At 45.0% G+C, this 18,254-nt stretch overlaps 1 protein-coding gene across 1 annotated transcript in view; it reads left to right on the forward strand.

Moving 5' to 3' along the window:
• ADARB2 (adenosine deaminase RNA specific B2 (inactive)) overlaps positions 1-18,254 on the forward strand; it is a 268,729-nt gene that overhangs the window by 163,554 nt on the left and 86,921 nt on the right. The window contains exons 3-4 of the mRNA XM_075550899.1: positions 12,423-12,591; positions 16,657-16,808. Coding sequence (XP_075407014.1) covers positions 12,423-12,591; positions 16,657-16,808 — 321 coding nt within the window. The remainder of the gene's footprint in view (positions 1-12,422; positions 12,592-16,656; positions 16,809-18,254) is intronic.

Consider the following 18,254-nt stretch of genomic DNA (forward strand, 5'->3'; position numbering starts at 1 on the left):
TAATGGGTAGTGTTGTACATACTCATTTTCCCACATGTGCAAATATGTGTATAAGGTAAATTCTTAGACGTGGAATTGCTGAATCAGTGGGTACTTGCATTTGGAATCCGATGGATATGCCTAAATTATCTTTCAAATGCATTCTAATGATCCACCCACCCACCATTTATAAGAGTGATGATGTTTTCCACTGGCTTCTCAGTTCTACATTACTATAGTTTTGGATGGTAACCAATGTGATAGATGAAGAATTATTTTTACTGTAATTTTTATTGGATTTTACTTTTGTGTGTATGTGAATAAATTTGGGTTTCCATCAACTTAAGAGCCATTTTCATTTGCTTTCTATAAACTGTTTTCTCTTAACCTTTGACCATTACTCTATTGGGCTATTGTTTTTGTTATTGTTGTGTCTAGAACTTATTTGTTTTAGGGAAATAAGTGATTTGTGATATAAATTGTAGTTTTTCCAGTTTTTCACTGCCTATTTAAGATGTAGAACCTTTGTCTTTTTTCCTTTTTATTGTGAATGAGATGAAGGTTTACAGAGCAGAGCATCAGTTTAGCATTCAGTCATCCATACTACACATTGTGTTTCATCTCAGTTCTCCCAGGTACCATTCCTTATCCTTCTTCCTCCCTGTGCTTCCTGGTGCTTTCTCCTTCTTTCCTTTTCAGAACTTCATCCTCCAGTAACTACTGCTCTTTTGATCGTGCGTGGTTGATTTTTCTAAGCTCTTTTGATGGTGCATGGTTGATTTTTCTAAGCTGTGCACAGCTCAGGTCATTACATTCCTTGTAGAACTAGAGTTTGGCTGAAAATTGTGTCGGGGGTGGGGGGCAAGTTCAGTTCTGGAACTGAAAGTGTTCAAGGGCCATTGACCCGAGGGTTCTCCCATCTCTGACTCTTCTGCCTGGTGTCTTTTATGATTCTGATTTGTGTTCCACATTTTTCTCCCACTATTTTTATGACCTTCGATTGTCATCTTTGAGAACAGTTGGTGGTGGTGGCCAAGCACCAGCTAGTTCTGGCCGCAGGCTTGCAGAGACATGTTTTCGTATTCTATGAGTCTAATTTTCTCCCTATAGCATCAATTTTCATCACTTTTCTTTCCTCCAGACTTGGGAGAACAATCATTGGCCCTCAGGTGGTCGCTCACAAGCTTTTAAGACTCCCATTGTGACTCCCCAAGAGTCTGTAGCACACTCTTGTGAGCTATGTTATGCCATTTTATCTTAATATCCCATGAGAATATAGTTCTGAGGCATACACACACCCACCATCCAACTGACTCATAGAATATTTTATTATTCATGTAAAGAATCTTTTATAGTTCTTTGCCTTTAAATTAGAATTAGGAAGTTCTTCCCCCGACCAAGTTTATTTTTTAAAATTCTTCTATGCCAGCAGTTCTCAACCTGTGGGTCATGACCCCCTTAGAGGTCGAACAACCCTTTCAGAGGAATTGCCTGACACCATCAGAAAACACATATTTCCAATGGTCTTAGGAACCGAGACACCACTCCTCTATCCTCCAGGAGGGTCCACCCACCTGCAGATACGCCCACATACAAGTACCTGGCATGAAGACTGTTATCCATGCTACACCATATTACAAGACAAAATGTCATTGATTTGTCATTAGAAATATTATTTCATAATATATAATTACATATTGTTTTGTGATTAATCACAATGCTTTAATTATGTTCAATTTGTAACAATGAAAATGTATCCTGCATATCAGATATTTATATTATGATTCATAACAGTAGAAAATTCATGAAGTAGCAACAAAAATAATTTTATGGTTGGGGGGTCACCACAACACAAGGAACTGTATTAAAGGGTCACGGCCTTAGGAAAGTTGAGAACCACTGTTCTATGCTGTCTTCTACTACATTTTTATTTATTTATTTATTACATTGAAATATATGTTCCATTTGGAATTTATCCTGGTGTGTGGTGTAAGGTAAAGACCAATTTTGTTTTTCAAGTGGCTTTTCCATTACTCACCAACCCCACCATTATCAAGTCAATTCTGCATTCTGGCAAACCTAGATAGGGTTTCTGGGACTATAGAGTTTTACAGGAGCAGACAGCCTCTTCTTTCTCCTTGGAGAGGCTAGGGGGTTTTGAACTGCACACCTTAAAGTTAGCAACCCAATACTTATCCTAAAGTACACCAGGATTCCTTTCCAGTTAATAAAAAACCAAGACCAAGCTCACTGGTCATCAGGTCAATAATCGACTCCTAGTAACCCTGTAGGACAAGGGTTGTATGAACTGCCCCAGTAGGTGTCCGAGACTGTGACTGTTTATGGGAGTGGAAAGCCCATCTTTCTCTCAAGGAACTGGCTGGTGGTTTGGAACTGCTGACCTCGTGGATTGCAGCATTATGTAATCACTTTGCCACCAGAGATGGCGTTAACTGAATACTCTCTTTTATACTGATGGCTTAAGATGTGTTCACCTTTATCATCTTCCTCTATGTATTTGGGTTGATTTCTTGCCTCTTATTTGTTCCTTTTTTGCCTGTAACTTTGTGTGTTTTTGCTCTAAAAGCTTTGTAGTGTATTTGCTGTCTACTAAGGTTAGTCCCCCAGCATTGGTGTTCTTATGCAGGATTTTCTAGGTCACCCTTTAGAGTCAAGTTGCCTGCCAGATAGATAGATAATAAAGCAAAATGGAACAAAGTAAAGTTCTGTTCCAAAACGAATCCCTAGTGCCATTTTTATTGGGATCGCATTCATTGTATAAACCAACTGAGGGAGAATTCATTGTGTTGAATCTTCCTATTCAAGAATATGGCATATCTGAAACTTCATTCAAGTTATTTTGAAGTCCTTCAGCATAATTTTAAGTTTTATTCCTATAGTTCTTACGCATTTCTTGTGAAACGTATTCCTATCATCTGGTTCATTTCTACTATAAATCGAGTCAGTTTTCCTTTATAGTTTCTCACTAGTTGCTTGTATATATGAAAGCTATTGATTTTTGTATATTAACTTTGCACTCTGTCACCTTATTGAGCTCTCTTGTTGTCTCTAGCAATATTTCAACTGATTCTCTTGTGGTTTCCACATATACTCCTACAAACATATTATGTTCAATAATTGTGTTACCTACTCGTTTGTAATTACTACACCTCTAATTTCTGTCTCTTGCATTGGCAAATAGCTTCGGTTAATGTTAACTGACAGCGTGATAGTGAGTCTGCTTGTCATACCCCTGAGCTTAGTAGTAAAGCCTCTAGAGTTTGCCATAAAACAGGCAAGCTTGGCAGTGGAGATGTGTTATGTGTGTGAAATCGTTGGAAAATTCCACCTATTCTATCTTTTGTGATTTTTCATCAAAAATGGTTCTTGGATACTGTCAGATGCTTCCCAGGGACTGTACTACAGTCATATTTTTGTGTTTCACATTTATAAATATTAGTTGCAGTTTGTTTTGCTTTGTTGATAATATATTTTTCCCTCCACTATTTGATGGCTATTATTTTATCTAGAATTTTTAGATTGATGTGGATAGCTGGGCGCCATCTGTAGTTTTCTTATCTAGTTTCAGTCAAGGGGATGAATCAGTGATACAGTCGTTTCATAGTAAAAGTCCTTTGGAGACTTTCCTTAACTTCCGGTGTTTGGGAACAGTTGGGTAGGATTCTCACACCAAAATAATTGGGCTTGGTGCTTTGGTGGGGTGTTCTTTTATTTTTCCAAAAATATATTTATATTTTTCCAAAAATATATTTATATTTTCTATGTGATTTTTCACTTTATTCTACAAGATAATAATTCTCTTGTCAATTGTCATGGAGTGAGAGGAGAGACACTAAACTAGCTATGAGTTGAGTAGTGTTTGAACATGATTTGGTATTTGATTGGTAATATCAGCATCATTTGACAAATGATCCCCCATTATAGTAGATGTAGGTGTCACACCCAGCTCCCATCCTGCTACCCTGAGAGCTGACAGTTAACAGTGGTAGCTATAGTCTTCCCATGAGAATTGTCCTTGATTGGCGGGAATCAGCATGCCAGGAAATACCCGAAAGTTTATGATTCACCAACTAGGACTTTGCAGCTAGGGACCTGGCTCCAGGCAGAATAACTTGGTGTGTCATTTACATTGCAGAGCTCTCAGTGAGACCAGCCGAAACTAGATCTTAGAGTGGTTTCTTGACCTTCACCCCTTGCCTTACCCTGTTTCACTCACTTTCTTCCAAGTTTCTCAGATCTCTAACCTAAGATCCCCTGCCTCCAGTCATCTGACCTGAGACACATTATTACTATAAAGGATTTATTTTTTCTACAGGCCTTATTTGATGTACAGGTGCTTTTGATGCCCCTTTGCAATGGATATTCACCCTCCAGAAATCAGTGGGCTCCACATTGTAAACCACAGTGCCAGAAATAGTAGAAAGGATGAAGCATTATTTGTTCATAATACATTACTGGGCTACCATCTCAAATATCAAGTCCAGATGGAAGTACTCCTTTTCATAAAAAGATAAAAATCCTCTGACTTCAACATAGGAAAAGTACTGTTTCTCTGATAATGTGACAGGCACTCAGTCTCTTACAGTACTTGTGGGACATCGCCAGGATCGCCTATCATCATGACACAGGAAACATGTAACAGGAGAGTTCAGAAGTTTTTGCTTATTTAAATGTTAACTGGCAAGCGTCTTAATACCTTTTGCTTGCACATTCCATTGATAGTGAGCTCTCTTCTCTAAATCATACTGTCGGGTAATGTCATCAAGTCCATTTCCATGGACTTTGAGGGGAGCTATGGCAGGAGCCTTGGGGGCATAATGGGTAAGACACAAAACAACTGACTGCAAGATCAGCAGTTCAAAGCCACCAGGCACTCTACCAGAGAAAGACGAGGTGTTCAGCTCCACTAAAGAATGACAGTTTCAGAAATCCATCAGAGCAGCTCTACCTGGCCTGTACCTGGCTGTAGGAGTTGAAATCGATTCGATGGCAGTGAATTTGAGTTGGGAGTTTTGTCGTGCAAACATCACCCCTCTTTTCTCCTAACGAAAGCTGCCATTCCTCAACTTGACTGTTCTTCACATGTTTTCGTATTTGCAGCATTTAATATGTAATGCTTGAGCATGTGTTTTGACTTCTCCCTTTCCCTCGGCATGCACATTAATTTCTCACATCCTATTAATCCATTCCTCGTAATCTTCTCTCACAGTCCCCATGTCTGCCTATCTGCTGCTATTGGCATCTTCCTAAATTCTCATTACATAATTTCCGCACTCTACACTATTGCAGTGACCACCCAGCTGGAGAAAGAGCTGTCAATTTGCTCCATTGAGGACTGTCGCTGTTAGGTGTCATTAACTTGATTCCAGTTCCTAGGGACCCTGTGTGCAATAGAATGAAACACTGTCCAGTCATCATCGTAATGGTTGGGCCCATTGCTGTAGCAACTGTAATAATAATTCTCATATTCTGTGTGCCTTCCAACCTGCAGGACTCATCTTCCAGCACAATATCAAATAATGTTCGACCGCTTTCCTAAAGTCCCCACCCCCCATTTTTGGTTTTTTGTTTGTTTTTTTTGTTTTTTTTTTTAACTAGAACATCAGGTCCTTCTTCCTAGTCTATCTTAGTCTGGAAGCTCTGAAAGCATGACAAACTGACCGACTCATTGTGGCTTGTGTGTTGCTGTGATGCTGGATGCTATGCCACCAGAATATCAAATACTAGCAGCGTCAAAGGAGCCCTGGAGATGTAGTGGGTAGTATCTTGGGCTGCTAACCACAAGGTTAGTGGTTTGAAACCACCAGCAGCAACTCAGGCAAAAGATGGGGCTTTTTATTCCTATCAAGAGAAACAGACTCAGTAACCCACAGGGGCAGTTCTACCCTGCCCTGTAGGTCACATCAGACGTTACTCAGTGGCAGGGAAAGTAATTTTGAGCTAGGCTAAGCATGGAGGGCATATTTCAGTAGAGTTTCCAGGCCAAGACAGATGAAGAAGTAATGCCCAGCAGCATCAGCCTGGGAAACCCTTATGAATCACAATAGGTCATTCTCCGTTGTTTGCTTTGCACAGGTCATCAGGAGGGATCATTTGCAAGGTGTTGGTTGGTGACATAGAGTGACACAATAGTAAAGCCTGGGAATTATTTTGAGAATGATACAGACCCGAGCAACAGTTTATTCTGTTGACCCTAAGGTTTCCATGAGGCAGAGCTGACTCAACCTGAGCTATCTACCTGGCTACATAAATCACCCATGCAAGCCCAAGGAGATTTTTCATTGTCCCCCAAAATATGCCTTGTGCCTCCCCCCCACACGGGCATTTCATCTGTGTTCCCTTTATCTAGAAGGCTTTCTGCCCCCATCAGGCATGGCCACATGTCAAATGGCATCCATCCTTCAACATTCATTTCAGCTGACATAATGTCTGCCAGGAACTTTCCGTATATGAGGTTGTGCCCCCTCTCCCTTCTGTTCTCCGGTTCTCACTCTCTCTCTCTGGTTCTGCTTGTCTTCTGAGTGCAGTGCGTGTGTGTACTCCGCACCCAAGGGCGCTTTGTCAGCACTCTGGCTCAGCGTCAACTCCCTGTGCACTCGCTAAATCCTTTGAAGGACAGGACCGTGCCGTAACTGTCCTCCTGCCTCCTGTGCCACTTAGCATGATTGGGGCACATAGGAGGGAGACTTAATGAAAAATGAATAAGCAAATAATGCATTTCTTGGGCTGCATAATTGTCCTGAGTCAAGCAGGGCCTGGAGTCGAGTGCAGTGGAGGATTAATGAGGGTGGAAGGAATGTGCTGTCGTTTTCCCACGGCGCTGGTGTCGGTGGACTCGCATGAGGAGCGGCAGACCAGAGCCTCTTCAGAACGAGAAGCAGTGCTGACGTAGTTGTCTGTTTCTAAACGAAACTCTTAAGGAACTTATTATGAATGTCATTTCCTATCTCTCTACTGCCCGTCGGAATAAAGCTGGAAGCTGCCAAATGATTTCTGCATCAAAACACCCCCCCCCAACTCCCCACCCCATAAATGCAATCAGGAAGGCCTCGCTTGATAAGAATGTTTAGTTAGAAACTGGCTGCTTGGTAGTCTCGGAGAGTTCAAGTGAGCAGCGGACTGGCCACCACTCCCTCTAGAATCCAGGGCTGTTTCTAAAGGATTGTCAGTGTCACCTCCTGAACCCTTCCGGCCGGAGTCTGGAAGGTGACACGTCATGTGCGAAACAAAGCGTTGCCTAGTCAGTGACTGAGTGACTTCACATCACAGAAAAAGACAGCAGCTGGCGCTCACCGCCTTCCAGCCTGCGTGCGTCCGTTCTGGTGCAGAAGCCACAGGCCTGCACTGTAGGCTGCTTCTGGTTCGGCTTCTATTACAGTAGTGCTGCTGCCGACTTTGTGACCAACATGTGAGAAAACAAATGACTCTGACAACCGTCGAGTGTTTTCCTTAGATCATGGCAGCCCCATCCTGGCAGGGAAGGGTACGAAGTAAAATCCAGACAGCCAACATTTTGGAGTACAGTTTTAGAAACACATAAACAGAAACCACGTAGAGAAGCTCCGTGTTAAACAACGGACGTGGTGAGGAGGTGGGTGAGAGACGGAGCGGAAAGTTCGTAGAATCGGCTTTTCCAGAGGGACGAAGGGAACTGGACAGATAATAAACCAAGCTGCCAGCGCTTACAGGTCACGGGCAAAGAGTGAAACATTTGATTCGCTCGCTCGCTCATCTACCTGCTAGGGAGTCTTACTTCAAAGTAAGGTTACTCGGTCCTTCTTGAACGACAGTCAAATAAGCATACATTTGCTTCGGCACTCTCTTTTCTCCCCCATTTCTCATTCCTCCCTCTGGTTGCATTTGTAGCCACACATCCTTCTCTTTCTTTCGACTCCCTCTTTTTATCTCATTTAAAAGAATAGCAAAGGCCAAACAATGTGTGTAGGAGAATGAGAGGGGTGTCATTGAGTCTTTGGAACCAAGTTCCCAAGGTAGAAATTTCCAAGTTAGATCAGTAAGTTTCAGGTAGTTAGGATGTGCACAGTACTTTGGTCTTTGGGGGCCAAAACCGAAAAACCAACCCACTGCCATCGAGCTAATGACAACTCACCATGACCACTTATGATGGACTAGAACTGCCTCCGGTCAGTTTCCAAGACCGTAACTCTTTGCAGGAGTAAAAAGTTTGGTCTTTCTCCCATGTGGCCATGCCAGGAAGTTCACAAAATCAGCAGCAGTCCAGGGGCTTTCAAAAAGTCCATGTGAAAGTGAACTCAAAAGACAGTGGAATTTTTAAAAAGACCCCCTCAGACTAATGTGTCCTGGCCACCCGTCTCGCTGTGTGCACGTGCATTGAAGCCCTTCCTAGGAGATTTTGTGGGAAACCCAGTTCCCCTTCTCAAGGAGAGGGCCATCTAAATAAAGACACATGCGTATGGTTCCAAAGGCCCTCTTAGAGTGGGAGAAAGAATACACTTGTAATTCTGCCTAGTCTCTTCCGGTGGCCATCAGAGTAGAACTGGGCTCTATAGGGTTTTCAGAAGCTGCTGTATGGGAGACAAGCACCGGACTTTCTTTGGAGGCCTAGCTGGGTGCACTCAAACTTCCAACCTTTCGATTCATTAGCCATTGCCATCAACCAGGGACTTTTGTGATTTCTCACCAAACCAAAGCCATTGCCATCTCGTCAGCTATGACTCATGTTGTTGTCAGGTGCCATCGAATCCATTCTGACCCACGTGACCCTGGGTACACAGAGTGAAACACTGCCCAGTCCTGCGTCATCCTCCCGACCGTTCCTATATCTGAGCCCAGGGTTGCAGCCGCCGTGTCGATCCAGCTCATCCAGGCCTTCCTCAGTGTCATTGTTCCTCTACTTCCCCAAGCACGATGTCCTCCTGGCAACATGCCCAAAGTATGTGAGAGGAAGTCTTCCAATCCTTGCTCTGAAGGAGCGTTCTGACTATACTTCTTCCAGGACAGATTTATTTGTTCATTTCCCTGCGGTGTCACCAGGGATCCGAGTGATTTCTTAGAAACCAAAACTGACTGCCGATGCTGACTCACTGTGACCCCGTAGGACAGAGTAGGACAGCCCCCTGGGGTTTCTGAGGCTTTAAATCTATAGCCGTAGACAGCCTCATCTTTCTCCTGAGGAGTAACTGATAGGCTTGAACCACTGATCTTGGAGTTACCAGTGGCTTCGGGTCCCTTAAACAAAAGGGATTACTAATATACATGAAAGAATTTAAGTTTGGGACTAGCTTTGCAAGTTTCATTTTGTTTTTAATTCTTGGAGAAGATATAATTTTTGGCTAAAGAAACTCTTTAGACTATGCTAGAAAATGAAAAGTGCCCTGTGAAAATAATTCTTAAAACCTTGACTGTCCTTTACAGGTCGATGTTATTATTAATAGGCATGGGTACAACCCCTGAGACACTTGGCAATTTTTTCCTCAACAGTTTTATGGGTATATAATCCACACATCATACCATTCCATAGTTCAGTCACTTCAAGAAGAGGTGTACAGCCATCATCACAATCAGTTTTAGAACATTTTCTTTATCCTTGTACGCATCGTTATTAGCTCCCCGATTCCTGGCCACCGTCCCTTGCCATACTCTCAAGGATCCATTCATCTAGTTTTGTCTAAGGCTACTACCCCTGATTGAGCAGCTGGGGTTCTTTCTGGGGTTCACATATGGTGTCAAGAATCAACTGGAGGTCTAATTTTCTACGTTTTCAAAACAAATTCTGGAAAATACATTGGGTCAGAGGTTTCCTAAGCCTTATGACGCAGCTGCTGTCTAACCCCAGCGGAAGCACTGAAGAGTCAGGGAGAAAAGAGGAGTGTGGGAAGGGCTGGCCCTGCCCTTTCTGTGCACACCCCAGTGTTGCTCAGGAATTTCAGTGAGGCATCTTCTGGATGAAGGGCTGCCTACAGTGCAAGGCATTACTACCTGCTCCTTCTCTCCCCTCTGTCCTGAGGCTCTTCGGGGGAAATAAGAAGCCGTGTGATTCCCGACCAGAAAATTTTCATTTCGACCTTGTTCGTTTGCAACCCAGAGCATGTGCTTCAGCATAAATAGAACGCTGTGGAAACACAAAGGGCAGAGCACAAACACACAGTTAAAATGTGCCCCCTGACATGAGGGCAGTGTGCGTGGCAACCCCGCGGAAAGCCATTCTTTATGTAAGCTTCACCCTCCGCCGGCAGCTGCTTGCGATTCCGAACACAGAGGTTTCTCACCTGAGGCTGCCTGCGCTAATCACCTCTCTGCTAAATGTTCGCATCGGGCTGCTGTGCGGTGGGTGGCTGTGTCATAACTGATTATAGCTGTCAACCAGGAGTTCGGCTTTGCCTGCTACCTGGTCACTAACTGCTGATGAGATGGCACTGAACGAGAATAATTTGGGGGCGGGGGCTGTGCCCCATCCAGACACTCCTCCGCCCCAGCATCCATCTATGAAATGTCATTCTGAAAAGAGAGGTAGTGTTTGGTAAGGCATTCGGCTGTAACTCAAGTGGAGTTTGTCTCGGCCATTGTCTGAATAAGCCTTTAACACCTCTTCTGGGCTACACGATGGCAGCCCTCCTGGCCAGTATTAAGCCTGTACAAGTGCTCTTGGGGTACAGATTGCCGTGCTTCTCATACATTGTGCCTCCGAGTCTTCTAAACCACTGACCCTTGAATTCTGCAGATTTAGAGATTTGTTCAAGCTCCAGGACAAAGCCCAGGGAAGGCGAGTTAAATCGGAAAAGCAAGTGTCTCTGGGCCGTATGGGAGCACACCCTACAGAATAAATGACCGTACTTTGACACAGCTGCAAGTAGAGACTTGTTTGGAATCACAGGGCTCTGGCTGAACTCGGTCGCCTGGTGTCAGTCGATCAAGTGGTTCTGTGGCTTCTGGGAGGCCCAGCAGGATGCAAGGGACAGCAATCTGTACTCTTGGGTCTGAGGAGTCTTACAGGCAGGAAGGCAAAGCAAGTGGACCATTTGTGGGTCTCAAGCAGGACTTGGCACAAGTTCATTGTGGTTTGACCCCCTGGCTGAAAATTCACTTCTTCCACCAGAGATATACTATATCAGAAGCTTCCTTGTAATAAGCATTCCCCCAGGTGCTTGTTTTATATGATTCCATATAAAAATTACATGTGCATCAGTCACTAGCACCACCCAGAGGCCCCCGTGAGTTCTTAGGGTCTCCTATGGACATCAGAACCATCTAAGGTATAGATTCTGATTCCGCCTATCTGGGATGGAACAGGGAGCCGAACTGAAATGAACTGGTCAGAAGCCCTAGTCTCAAGGCACCCCGGACACCCCAGATTTCCCCACTGGCACAAGCAGATGAGTCGGTAGGGTTGTGCACAGCCTTCCTCAGCCATGGTGTAACACTGTCATTCTACCCCAGCAGCCATCTCCACCAGTGATAGCTTCCTGCTAAACTGCTGCCCTCAGTGTGGAGGACAGAGGAGGAGGGGGTCAGACTTTCTAGGGAGGGATAGTTGGGAAAACCAGTTGGACCCACTTGTCATCGAGTCAGCTTCTCCTCGGGATGGCCCCCTACGTGTCAGCGTATCCCTGCGCTTCACAGGGTTTTGTTGTGTTGTGTTGTGTTGTGTTTCGTATAGCAAAAGTTTCAGATGTAGATAAGCAGGTCTTTCTTCCAAGGGACTTTTGGGTGGCCTTGAACTCCAGCCTTTCAGTTAATAGCCGAGCACCTTAATCATTTGAATGAATAGCAGCCATTTTACCTTCCGCTTTGGAATCTCTGCAGAAGATCCTGGCTAGAGGCACAGACCCAGCATGCTTCCTCTCTATCTAGACCTAGGGCTTTGGCAGGGTGTCCCTGGAGGATTATTTCCTGAATGGGACATGTCCCTTCGAACAGGACCCTACAAAAAGTAGGGAGGAATGCAAATCCCTGCAGTCCCCTTCGAATAAAAAGAAGTTGGCTTCTCTAATGCACCTGTCTGGACCAAATAAAGGATAATCAAGTTTGTCTTGTTTGGGAGAAGTACATGGGGTTTTTGGAATGACAGCTTTCAGCCTAATTTCCTGTGTAAGCCGAGTAATAAGAAAAGCACCTTCATAAACCACGTAGAAACAACATCCTTCGAAATTCACCGCCCCTAGTTCACAAGCAAACTGCCACAAAGCAACAAACTACTATTTATCTCAACCTGTCATGCTAGTGACCCCATTACAAGGTAAACTCCAGGTCATGTTTTTGTTGGAGAGTTAACAAGACTGCCTGTAGTGGGGCTCCGAACCATAAAGTCACTTAGGCCAGAGGGTTTGGTCCAGGTCCACAGGGTAAGCCCTCCCTCACGAGTAGACGACAGGGGCTCCTTCAAGGGGGCAGTGTATGCCCGTGCTGTTTTTAAACCCTTTTCTCTGTGTCTCTCTACCCAGGCTTGGATGTCAGGCAAGCTCAGGTAATCGCTCTGTCATCAGGCACCAAGTGCATCAGTGGCGAGTACATCAATGACCAGGGACTGGTTGTCAATGACTGCCATGCAGAGATCGTGGCAAGGAGAGCATTTGTTTACTTCCTCTATGCCCAGCTGGAGCTGCACCTAAGGTAAACCAACACTGTTTGTGATGGGTTCGATTGTGCTCCCTCTCCCAAAATCCATATTGAAATCCTGCCTCCTATTTGTCTGGATGTGATCCTATTTGGAAATCTCGTTTTCTTTTGTCATGTCAATGAGATCATACTCGTGAAGGGTGGGTTCTAAACCTAATCGCCCCTGAGTTATTAAAAAGCAGATTAGGTTAGATGCAGACATATACACACTAGGGAGGCAGGAAGATAGATGACAGACACAGCTACCGCTATGGGAACACCAAGGATGGCTGTCCAGCTAATAGGTGCTAAATAGACAAGAGAGGCCCTTTCCCTAGAATCACCAGCTATATTGAGGCTTCAAGCTTCAAAAATGGTGAAAAATGGAAAATTCTGCTTTGAAAAGCCACCCACTTGTGGCATCTATGTTACAGCAGCACTGGGCAACTGAAACACTGCCCGTGGTTTAGATGGACTTGATGATATTCCATGGGGAGAAATATAAACCTGTCTGCTAGACCTGCAAGCCCTGTGGCTCTCTTAGAGTCGTATTTGTTCATTGTAGCCATTGCCGAGGGGGAAGAAAAGTTACCCCACAAGCAGCTCGGAATGTATTTCCCCCTTCATCCTGGCAGTTTCCTGACTCAAGATGAATAGCTATGAGCCATAAAGCTTAAGTTCCTATTCAGACGATTGACAATCCCTTAAGCACTGACAGTGTTGCCATGCAAACTGGTAAAATATTGAAATGCCAGACACCGTCCTCATTATTGTCATTTTTCTCTCCAGTAAACACACTGACTGCTGCCTCTGAATTATTCCGCAGACAGTTTACAAGGCATCTGCGCACACACACCCCTCCACACACAGACATGCATCTTGTCACATACTCATTCCATTAAATAACATGTCCTATTATTTTCTATTAAAACACTCAGGGGACCACTAATGGGTGAAATTTTACCAAGACGCTGGCATATCACCCATGAAAGCTCACGAGGTAGCCAACATTCAACATTCTTTCTTTGTGAGGCTGAGGGTGCCTTCTGGAGAATAAAGGAAATTATTGAGAAAGAGGATTGACCACCTGTTTAACACATTGTCAACTTTCAGCCCCAGTATTTCTCCAGCTAATTGCTCATAGTCTCGATACAAATGAGCCTAGGGAGAAAACTGGAGAGTTATGGCTCAAGGAATACAAAGATGTTCCCCAAAGAGAGCAGCTAACCCATGTCCGATTCAAACTCTGCTTTCCTTGACTACGGGTTTAAATGAAGACAGTATTCCACCCACCCCAGCCCTCCAGGCATGAATCGCAGGGCTAGCCTGGTATTGAAAAAAGGAAAAGGAAAAAAGGACGAAGAAGGAAGAAAAGAATTTGGGGAAAGAAGACCCAATAGGGACTGGGGGTGGGGCACAAAACACTGCTTCACAGGAGCTACGAGCTGGTCTCTCCCTGAGATCCATAATGGCATTGATCCAGCTGGAAAGCGTGCTCAGTGGGAGTATTATGCTATTTGGATCAATGTTACCTGCTCTCCCGTCAACTTTCATTTCTGCCATGGAAAGGTGCCAAGTTGACATTGATAGCTATGTTCGATTTTGATGAAATTGTGGCCACTTCAAGAGGGAGCCACAAGTCCATATATCCACCCATCCCTGTCCCTTCTGACCAGATGAACAGCAAGCTCATGGGAGGCTGAAATTAGCCTTTGTGCCTCCATCCTTTCCCCTTTGAGCTCCTTGTCGGAAGAATTTCTCAGCAAAGTAGGACCGACCAGGCTGCCTCTCACAATGCCAGGCTGCAAAACAGGCTACCGCTTTGTTCCCTTCCTCCAGGGCTGTAGCGCTCAGACCACCCCCCACCCCCCAGGGAACTCCTAAGGCCCCCTATTCTTAGGTCCCTGGGCAGCAAGTTCTAGGCATTTTTATCAAGTTTGGCTTCAGCAATCTGGTCTCTTCCAGCTATTTTTCTTCCTGGGTCCGGGATCATACCTGTATCAGCTCACTTCTCCCTTCACCTCATGTCCCCCAATGTGTCCCATTTTCTCAGCCCTTGTCCTCAGTTAAGATGACCAAAGTGGTTAATGCTGGATTTTAAAATGCCGTTTAATTCAAATGATTTCAGATGAAGGGGCCCTGGGCCCCTAAGCAGGGTTCTCTAACATTGAAATGTTCATGGTTCTGGTGGTATTGTTCTCTTGACATCCGTTAAGAAGCAAGCTTTCACCTGGGCCAGCATCTCTCTCTCAGACCTATTAAACAGGTACAGAAAAGCAGGGGCAGTTGAACCTCTGACACCTCCAATGCATTCCTGTGAAGGTCTGATGATGGGATTGCTGTCGGTCTCTTTGGCAGGCCCTTTCCTTCATGTGTCTTCCTAGCCAGTCTCTCCTAGCTCAGATCCTTTAAAGTAATGTTCCCCAAAGCCACAGAAAGTGGAGTCTGGAGGAGGATTTAGTAAGTTCTCCGTCAGGCCCAATAGCATGCGCAGAGGCCACACAAAGGGAAGAAAGACACCAATAGATGCCCAACCGACTCAAATAAAAAGCAACACCATAATACAGTCAATTAATTTTTATCTGAGCCTCTAAGCAGTGAGCAGCAGGCGAATAGATGGCCCCCATTCGTTCCAGGAGATGGCCAAAGGTGTGGCCGGATTGAATGTAAAGAAACGGAATTGGACATTATTCAAAAAGGGGGGAAGATCTCTCTGAAATATCCAGCTGCTCAATTTGAAAACATTTCAAAACTACCCTTCGCTTGTGTTTGTATCAGGGTGTGATGCAGCCAGCACTTAGACTGAACTCTGTGTAGGAGGCTCGATGGCACGTGTTATACAGAATTCAAAGGCAAATGAATCCCAGACCCGGCCCGGCACTCCAGTCACGGCCATCAAGTTGCTTCGGACTCATGCCCGCCCTTCCAGAGAGGGGAGAGCTGCCCCTCTGTTTCTGAGGCTGCCATTCTTTACGGAGTAGAAAGCCACATCCAACATTCTCACCTTGAGGTCGGCAGCTCACCGCATAAGCCACTTGGCCACCAGGGCCCTCTCTGTGTGGGCACCAAGTTGTTGTGGGGGCAGACAAGGGGGGAGGAGGGAAGCAGGAGGGGAAGGGGTGTGGCTGTGACCAGCAGAGATCAAAAAGCCAGCCAAAGGGAGCCCAGGACCCAAGTCTTTGAAGATACCCTCAAACCATCGCTTCACTGTTGGCCGGCTGGGAGCTGGGAAACTAGGAGAAGGAACAGCTTAGTGAATTCTTGCTGAGTTGGTGTTTACAAGAGACCGAGTTCTGAGAGGCAGCATGGTAGGGCTGGGACTCCCGCAGAAGGCGCAAAGGCAGTGAGGCATGGTAGGACGCCCTGAGGCCTTCCTGGGGAGAAATGTTCTGTTCCCATTGCCGGTGCGATCTCAGACACCAGCGAAAGAGAGTCCATCCCCAACGGGGCAGAACCGTGTAGAAACAAAACGTGGCCAAAAGTCGACGGCCCGCAAATAATGAGAATAAAAATCTGCAAGAGAGGAAATACGGGCAACTTGGTTTCCCCAGGTGACCTGTGCATTCTGGGATCTGGTGTCCAGCTCTGGGGAAGGTGTTTCAAGGGCAACAGGTCTTTGCCCATCAAAACATCAGGAGACTTGAGTAGTGTTATTTATTTTCAGCCCATAGCCGTGGCCGTGGTGGGATGCGGAAAGGAAGGTCCATAGATGGGTCACTTCTGTTCTCCCTTCGCCATTATGCTGGCAACCCCAACCACCCCGTGAAAATTCCTTCTCTCCTTTTAATCCATAAACACGTTCAGTTAACAGACCCCTGTCAGATCTTGCCATTGGGAGCCTTTTGTGAATTCACGGGATTCGGCTGACCCTAGAGAGGATAGATTCCAATGTCAGTGCTAAGGAAGGGGAACCGTGATAGCAGATTGTTTGCTTTCTGTGGTTTCATTGGTGAATATTTTCTAAGTTTTATGGAAACACGAAACCAAATGTGAAGAAGGCGGCTAGGGGGTGGGGCAACAGCTTGACAAAACAAGACACAGACACCCACTCAGTTGGAATGTTTCTGGTTTGGTTCACAGCAAACGGCGAGAGGACTCAGAACAATCAATATTTGTGCGGTTGAAAGAGGGCGGCTACAGGTTGAAGGAAAACGTTCTCTTCCATCTCTGCGTGAGCACATCCCCCTGCGGAGACGCCCGCCTCAACTCTCCCTACGAAATCACAGCCGACCGTAAGCAACAACATTTTTACCTTTCAAAAAGCCCACTTCCATGAGCTTCATTCTATCTATTCTAGGCGGAACTCAACTCAAAGACGCTTTGCATATCCTGTGACCAGGGCCCAGATTTGAAGAGAGTGGCATGCCATCCTGCAATGGTGGGGTCTTTCATACCCCTCCCATCTTAGTCTGAAATGCCCAGATCATTGGGGGGGGGCGGGTAAAGTCGTTAGAGATCCAAAATTAGCTATTTAATTGCCGTAGTCATCTACTTCATGTTATTAGGTCAGGCAGCCCCAATACCCCAGGCTGGAAAACAGAATGAGTAAGAATGTCAATGAGAAGGAGAGGAAATGGGGACAGATGCCAACTGCCTTTGTTTACCTTCACTTGCAACCTGATGGAAAATAATAGTGAGGTTTTTGTTTGTTTGTTTGGCTTTTTTTGGGGAAGAATGGCCTGACAAAGATCTATCTCCAAGTTTAACCAATCTATCTCCAAGTGGTGATAGAAACGGCCAAGACCGAACCACCTCCAACAGGAGCTGCCCTTGAAGTGATTTTATTAGAGGAGGCAGCTACAGAAATCTCCCATGCTTCCCAGCCATCACTCTCAGGCAACACAAGTGACTCTGCCTTCCAGGTGTTGAGGAGGACAGAGGTGGAGTCTGCTCTTTGTAGGAATCTGATGTGTGCATGCTCTCATTATCTACATCATAGAGGAAAATAAATATGATTGAGGGCTAACAGCTCTTCTCCTTACAGCTTTTAAGAAATTCCATTATTGAGTGTGGTGGTGGTGGTAGTGGTGTGTGTGTAAGCTAGGATAGATATAGAAAGAGTAAGAGAGAGGGGGAGTCCATCCTTGGGTAGCACTCACAGTTAAACACTTGGCTACTAACCAAAGGTTGACAGTACAAACCCAATCAGAGGCATCTTGGAAGAAGGGCCTGCCAATCAACTTCTGAAAGATCAGAGCCATGAAAACCCCATGGGCACAATTCTGCTCTGAAGCACACTGCATTGCCATGAGTCAAATCCATGGCACTTAGTTTTATACACCATTCATTTACATATGTACATGTATGCATATATATACACAACTATGTGCGTGCATGTGCACCCATCCTATACATGCACACATCTACCCTTCTAAACACTTCTTTCTCAAGGACAGTAGTAGGCAAGTTGGCTGTCTAATCAGTGAAATTAAACAAGTGTGGTCAGATTTCATCTTCCTAGATCAAAAAACTTTTAATGTGGTACGTCTGAGAGGGTTTCAAAAATTTGTGGAGAAATTCCATTATCATTTAAATTCAGTTTTCAGCTGCACTCTTTGACGATCCTTTGTATAGCAAGTCTTTGCTATTTCAACCTTTGTACAAGTCGCATCCCGTGACATTGACTGTAGTCACCATGGAGTAACCATCCTCACCTTCATTCCTCGCCCTTAACAGAA

Source organism: Tenrec ecaudatus, chromosome 5, assembly GCF_050624435.1.
Source record: "Tenrec ecaudatus isolate mTenEca1 chromosome 5, mTenEca1.hap1, whole genome shotgun sequence".
NCBI lineage: Eukaryota > Metazoa > Chordata > Mammalia > Afrosoricida > Tenrecidae > Tenrec > Tenrec ecaudatus.